This window comes from Phalacrocorax aristotelis, chromosome 2 (assembly GCF_949628215.1).
Source record: "Phalacrocorax aristotelis chromosome 2, bGulAri2.1, whole genome shotgun sequence".
NCBI lineage: Eukaryota > Metazoa > Chordata > Aves > Suliformes > Phalacrocoracidae > Phalacrocorax > Phalacrocorax aristotelis.
In genome coordinates, this window is record NC_134277.1 from 96,541,963 (window position 1) to 96,549,369 (window position 7,407).

At 42.1% G+C, this 7,407-nt stretch overlaps 1 protein-coding gene across 1 annotated transcript in view; it reads right to left on the minus strand.

The window, feature by feature from the left end:
• PTPN3 (protein tyrosine phosphatase non-receptor type 3) overlaps positions 1-1,284 on the minus strand; it is a 174,335-nt gene extending 173,051 nt beyond the window's left edge. Inside the window, exon 1 of the mRNA XM_075084418.1 lies at positions 1,126-1,284. Coding sequence (XP_074940519.1) covers positions 1,126-1,252 — 127 coding nt within the window. The 5' untranslated portion in view covers positions 1,253-1,284. The remainder of the gene's footprint in view (positions 1-1,125) is intronic.
• Positions 1,285-7,407: the final 6,123 nt, after the last annotated feature.

Here is a 7,407-nt window from a genome sequence, read left to right on the forward strand (position 1 = left end):
AGGGAATAGAAAACAAGACAAAATAGAAAACATCCCTCCACTGGTAAACTGCGCCTTTGCTGACCTCCCTGTCCTATTCCACTCTTGATAATCAACATAAAGCCCTGTACAAAGTGACATTTTTATGTCCAGAACAAAGACAATCTTTCCATCTGGAGTAAGTTTTAAATTACATCCTCGTGAAGTTGCCAAAACGAGCTGGGCCATTCAAAAGTCAAAGTTTCTTGAGTTCAAAGAGAGGGGGTTTTGCACTGAACTTTGTTCTGGCAGTGTACTGAAGTGGCTTCAGGACATACTAGTTCCGTTTCTACCTTTGCTTAGTATTTTGTTCAGGCAAGTCCAGTCCAGACTTAGTTACCCAACTTCATTGTAGTCAGCTACATTTCTACCTTTCTGTCATGCTCACCTTTGGCACGCTGGAAATCTGACTTGGTGTTTTTCAGAAGTCTTCTAAAACATTTCTAATCATTTTAAAAGCCAACATGTACAGGATTTTTTGTTGTTGTTGCTGTTATTCTTGCCTGTGTTACATTTTCTAGTAACAAAAATAAAATTTCTGGTTGGCAAAGAAGTTCTGTGACAGCTTCCTTTGGGGAAGGAGGGATGGATTTGGGAATATTTGCACTGTACCATAACTCTCAGCTGACATTTGGGTAAAGCATTAGATAGCTTGCTGATGACTTAGGAAAAAAAGACTTTGCATTGTCAAAAAAAAATGTTTGTAATCATACTATGTCTTTCTAGAAAATGCTTTTACAGCACTCCAGTCTGCCACTCAAGTTACTAAATCAAAGCTCATTGTTCACGTTCTCCACCACACAAGCAGCCTTATGCCAGTGCTTTGCAAATACAAGTGGAAAGTCAAAGATTAAAGCAAGTTTCTTCACGATGCTTTTGTATCAGAGTTCTTCACACACACATCCTTTCTTTTGCTTGTAAGGACACTAATCATATTTCAATTGCATGCCTACCATATAAAGTTAATAGCTTCCTTATTTCCTTATTTTAGCATTTCCCCTCTACTCCCTCTGCCTTTTCAATTATACCAGCTAGATCATTTCTTTCATTTCCTTCCTCCAGTGTCCTGTTTTCATTTCTTATACAAAATCATATTTGGTTACTTACACTTTTCTTGGGAATAAGCACACGACAGCAGCATCTCTTGCTCCACCATGGTGCTGTCTGTTGCAGAGGCCAGTGGTCTTTTGAATAGCGCTTTAAGAAAATATTTTGGAAAGCTAAGCTCACTCATGCAGGCTTCTGATCTTCTCCAGTACTCTTGGCTTCTGTGTGTTGTCACATGTTATCCTCCCTCCTGAGAAACCTGTGAAACAGGTCTGGCAACACACATCTTGTGTGTCAGAAGAGTCTTAATTGATTCATTGCAACAGGTACCCACCCTCATTAAAAAAAAGTTGTTGAAAGGAGTAGTCTCTTAGCGCCTCATTTGAAATTACAGAACCTACCAAATGTCACAGCTGCTGCACTTTAAAGGGAAACTACTTGCTGGGTTTGTGAATATACAGGAAATAATTTAAAATCAATCTTACATGCCAAATAAGCCATAGCTAGCGGTATAATTCGGATGCTCCTGCGCTGTGGGAGAGCAGGAATCCTTCCCCTGTGCACCAGGGTGGCAAGGGCTGCCATTGCGCCTCCCCAAGGCATGATTTCTTGTGGGACAGAACAACTCCGCATCTCTGCTACAGAGGTCTCCATCTCTGTGAACAGCAACTCTGCTACAGATGAGAACTAATTGGGTGGACCTGATTTCTGAGAAATGCATCCCCAGGAATGCAAGGTTAATAGTGCCTCAGTGCTTGCAGAGAGGATTTCTCTATGCAGCAACCACAGAGGTTGCTCTGCCTTTCAGCAGCCCATCTACCCATCCGGGGCTCAGTGCGGAGCCCCCAGCCCTACAAGCCCTTGCAGATCAGTTACCATTTATCTGTTACCCCCATGACCAGGAGGATTGCAGCTGGGCCCTCATTAAGACTTGTACCAACTTCACATCAGGGTGTGTCTCATAGTACCCCCATAGCAGTTTCCTACTGCTGTTGCTCTTGCAAGCTGGTGATACCATTGTCAAGTGCAAGCAAGGCTGTGGTTAGCAAGGAACCAAAAAGAAGGAGATGCGAGATTTATGCCTGACTCTGCCTCTAATTTGCCCTGTCACCTTGGGCAAATTACCTCTCAGTGCTTCTGTTTCCCCATCTCTAACACATGCGTAATTATAGTTCCCTTTCTTCAGAAAATGCTTTGAAATCTATGTACAAAATGCAGCATGAAAGAGGAAGCTATCATTATTGCACACTTGTAAAACACTGGGATGAGGCAGACAATAAGTAGTGAGCATCTGAGATTTCATGAATGTAACATGTTGTGTTTTAAGAGGAACATGACCTTATTGTAATAATGATTAAAAAAAAGAAGATACTCCTACAGAATTTGGCAAACATTCAGTTTCTGTTTTCACAGTGGAATGCTGAGAGAAAAACCTAAATCAATTCTCACTTCCAGAAACATTACGCCTTCCTGGAAACAGCAAGTCCACCAGAGGTTCCTCAGTGGAAAATGACATAATATGGCAATTTCCTGCTCTTCTCTCACCTGGGTAAACAAAATCTCTCATTTTGCAGCCTGTGAGTACTTACATTATACTCAATAGGTCTAAATACTCATCCTCTTTCTCTTTCTCTCCCTTTGAAAACTAAAACTCAACAAAGCTTATGATGAAGATTGTTTTTTTTCATGTGTAGGTAAGCTTGAACAGATTGATGCAAAGTTGTGTTTTCCAGAGGGTGAATTCACTCACACGGGAGCCTTGTGTTTGTTTTAATACTTCAACGAACAAAATGAAAGAGGTGCTTGTATTCACCCCAGTTCTGCAGTGTTGCTCATTGAGGGGCCTTTCTCAATGAGGAGGACTGTAAAGAGCATGACAGTGAATTAATTTTCCCCTGGAGTTCAAAGCAAATAATTTTTCACTTGCTCTACTCAGGAAGACAGCGGCTGCTGGGCTGTGAGAAGTGTGGGATGGAACTGCCTTGGCTTTCCTGCCTCTGCTTCTACAGCCATAATCCATGCACTTTCACTCTCAGCCTGAAGACATCTCAAGTGATGGCGACACTCTTGAGATATATACCAAGGACCCATATAATGTTGAAAACTAAGGCAAACTTGCAAAAGCTTTCAGGAATTATATTGCCTGTGTTATCTGTGAAGAAGCAAAGTTATTGCTTTTTTCCCTCTGCATCCTTTTTCTGTAAGACAGTTCTCAACAGAAATTTGTTTATCCACTGTCCTGCTAGACTAAAATCCTGGGTAATCCTGAACATGGGTGATAGCCCAGCTATTAAGCTGGGCAATGCTGAATTGAAGATAAGTGGCTGTGGAGAAATAGCTTTTTGTGAAATGCCCCTTGATTGCATGTTAATACCGGCACATTCTGAAAGCTTACCTGAGTCTTGAAACATAATTCTCTACATGACTTAACACGGCCAGCCAGGTTTATTACAGACCAGGAGAATGTTAAGTCTATAACCTACTCGCTTCTTACTCCATAATCCATTAACTTCAGAGCCATGTTCTAAGATGTCCTAAGGTTACTGCACTGACGATTTATAGTAAGAAGTGAATCAGAGCTGCAAGCTCAGAAACCCTTGGAAGTACATTTGCAGAAAGGCGTGCGTTTATTTGTATTGTCCAAATACATACAGTTACAGTAGATGACTTCTCAACAATCACATTTTTATGACATTAACAAACTCATATAGGGTATCAGATTATCACGGTCTGATTTGAGTTTCAGTGGAAAGGACTGCTACAAAAAGAGAAAGGCTTCTTGTAGAGATATAGTATAAAAATTGCACAAAAAATCCTTTAAAAATTTTTTCTTCTTCTGTGTTGAGCTGTAATTCTGCCTGTGGATGAAACAGGTTGGGAATTAAAGCTGTTACCCAGCCTTTGGAAATGGAAGGCACAGTGTGAGTTGATTCCAACTTTTTACAGCGGAGAAGTGAAAAATAGCAATTGAAGCTAGGCTTCCTGGTGCTTGAGTTAACATTTGGATGACTGAATGCATTTGGTTAAACATCAAATCCTAAAAATTTGAAAACCGTCTAATGTGCTAAGTGAACCAGTACTGTCAACTGCACCAAAAACACTAGGAAAAGTCGAGTTTACATACAAGAGCATTCTGTTGTAATAATGAAATTAGAGTATGAAGTGATAGCAGCCGTTTATGTCATTGGACAGACTCCAAGCATTCAAACTGATGCATATGTTTGTATGTGAGTTATTGCAAAGAGCGTTCAAATTAAAAACATCCTATAATTGTGGTGCTTCATCTTCCAAGAAGCTCATATCTATAATTATAATCATTGTCTGAAAAAACAGTGCAGGTTTACAGTAACTGTGCAATTGATGCTTCTCTCCCCTTCTGTCACTGAAGTGACAAAATAACCAAGTCATGCTCTCGTCTACTTCCTTATAATGCTACATTTGTCTTCATCCCAATATCTGGCCATAACCTATAATTATGTGTCACTACCTTTCCGTGGAACTGATCAAAGGTTGTCCAGTTCAAGGCTGATTTGGGAATACATCAAAAGCCTGAGGGTAGACCCCAGCTGGTATAAGAAGGAGCAGGTTCAAGCCATTGTTTCTTTAAACAGCACAGCTTTCCCACTTCAGGTAATAACTCTGTTACCCAGTGCAACATGGATAGGAAATCCTGAACATATTGGTCCACAGAGGCATGTGATAGTGTCATCCAGACAATTTGGGTAATCTTTGCTTTTCTGTTCTAACTGAAGGACCTTAAAATGCTTAATTCAGCAGAATAGCATTTGTTTGAAAAAGGCTTTCAGGTATTACTGCAAAGCATCTGCTGCTTGCACAGCAAGGGCTACAGGACTGGGGCAAGGGGAGGAAAGGAAGCCAGTGCTCTCTTTGGGAGGGCTGAAGCTCACTTGGGCAGAAATGGTGCTGAAACTGTTGCCTTAACCTGGAAGCAGTGAGCTGAGCGGTTATAAAACACGAAGATTCAAAGGGTGGCTTTAGCACAATGCACACTGGACTCAGAGCTACTACATGCAGAAAGCTTTAGGAAGCATCATCTTTTTGCATCCATGTGATTAGAGTGAGAGGCTGCTTCCTCACACTGAGTTTCGGACACCTGTGGCGTAGGTATGTGGGGCGCTCAACCCAGGCTGTCTCCATAGTCAATGGAGAGAACTGGGCACGCTGAGGACATGAGTCATCTGAGCTGTTCCAGACATCTCTTTTAGGAGGAGATGAACTATGCTCTAGACCCCTTTGTGCACTGGCTCGCTCTCTGTTGTCTGTAAAGGGGGCTTACTGTGCCCAGCTCTGAGGTGAACTTCTACGTTTACTGATTTCAGACACTGCACAAAACCAAATAGATTGCATTTATTCTTCTAGCTGCACTTTTCCATATCTCAGAGGGGGGAATGAGCAGTTTCCACTAAGTTGTGCCCTGCAGGCTCTAGGATGACCCTGGAACATTCTTCATCTTCCTGAGAGCTACTACTTCGACCCTAAAAAGCAAGAGGAGACACAGGCAATACACAGCAATACCACTACTGAACGTGTCACCGCCTTGAAGCAGAAGTGGGGGACCTGTGTGGAACACTTGAACAAGATTTCTAGAAGGTGATAGATGTCCTAGAACAAGATTTCCTGAAGATGATACAAAACCACTGTAATGTTTGTGGGTTTTCTTAGTTTAAATTAAACAGCAACTCAACATTTTGATTTCTAAAGATCACAGATCAAAAGCCATCACATAGTTTTAAGCGGAATCTATTTCAAGCATCCACTGGCAGGGTAATTTCTGTGTGACACCTGTCCGCTGTCAGACACAGTGCAGATTTCTACAGAGGAAACAGTAGTAAGATAACTTGGCACATCAGCTACTTCATCTACTGCTATTTCAAGGAATGCAGCTTTAAATACTTGCCCATTCAACACCACTATCAAAGTTTTTCCTCCTAAACTGCCAGGTCCTTTAGATTAATGAGCAGAAAACCCATCAGGCTGAAAGGACCATGGGAGTGAAATCAGCCTGCCGAGCTGCTGCAGAAACCTGAAGGGATCCAGGGACAAAAGGCTACGAGGAAGTCATGTACTTTCCCACTCTCTTTGAGGGTGATGCAACGTGCTGTTAATCCAGCACTGCTTTTTTCCTAGCTTCAGCTCAAGGGATCAGCAAACACACCTGAAGGCATGAGGGATGTGTTTAAACAAAGGAGATGCAAACAGATTCAAACCTCAGACTCAAAAAGAAGCAAACAAAAAAACTGCATAAGGCAAAGAAGAGGCAGCTGCAGTAATTGCAAGAGCAAAACTGCAGAATAATGAATCCAGTAATAAATTGCTGCCAGCACACACAGATTTCCATTTAACTCCGTGTGCTGTTCCACTGCCTAATCCTGCCTCTTGACAGGGACACAGTCTGGCATATTGGTTTTCAAGTATTAAGTTCTCTTTCCAACTTCTTTTCTCTGTATTTATTTACATTGTGGTGTGAGTTTCTGGCCAATGGGCTGGTGAACCAAGATGGCTGATGCACTGCGAGTCTCCTTCTGCCATACGCTTGCAATTGCAGCAGGTCCCGTCAAAACCCTACTGGTCAGCTTCATTACTTGCAGGTTTGAATCCAGATTCCATATTTCCTGGGGTTCATCCGGCCATTACAGATGAAGTTGCACTGAGATGCATGGCGAGCCAACACCGCTCAGGTCTGCAGCTGTTTGCTTTGCCAGTAGTGAATCATACTAGCCCCATATGGATAAAGGAAAGTCAGATGTCCCATGTTAAAGTCAGAAAATCATACTCTGCAGGTCAAGATTGCTCTTGCTGAAAAAGGTAGGGAGAGATAGATATCCAAGTGCCAGCTCTGGAACTCTTTATGACAAATAAAGGCAATAAATAAGTTCCTTATTAAGGCTCCTACATTAAACAGAAAAGGAAGGATGGCATTAGTTGCTCCCATTCAAAATCTATTGATAGAGAACAGGGTCTCCACCGTTGGTTGAGCTTGGACCATTTTCCACGGTTAACCTCTGCAGATCACCCTACAACAAAGGAGTTGGGAAGCCCAATTAATTTAATTCAAGAAGGGAAAATAGCTGGGGAAAAGACGGCATGGATAGTTCCCTTGGTCATGGAAACCCTCAGCTAGGTGTCCTCCTCAGAGCCCATTTGCAACTGCTCCCACCACTTCGAGCATCTCAGTGTACATCAGGGGCCAGAAGCCTCTTTGAGCAGTGCTGGGTTAGGGGAAAGCGGCGTTGGCTTAAAACGCTGTTGTACATGTCCTTCTCTCACTGAGTGTCATTTTATATGATTGCCTGGATTTTCATCTGTTTCTCAGCTACAATT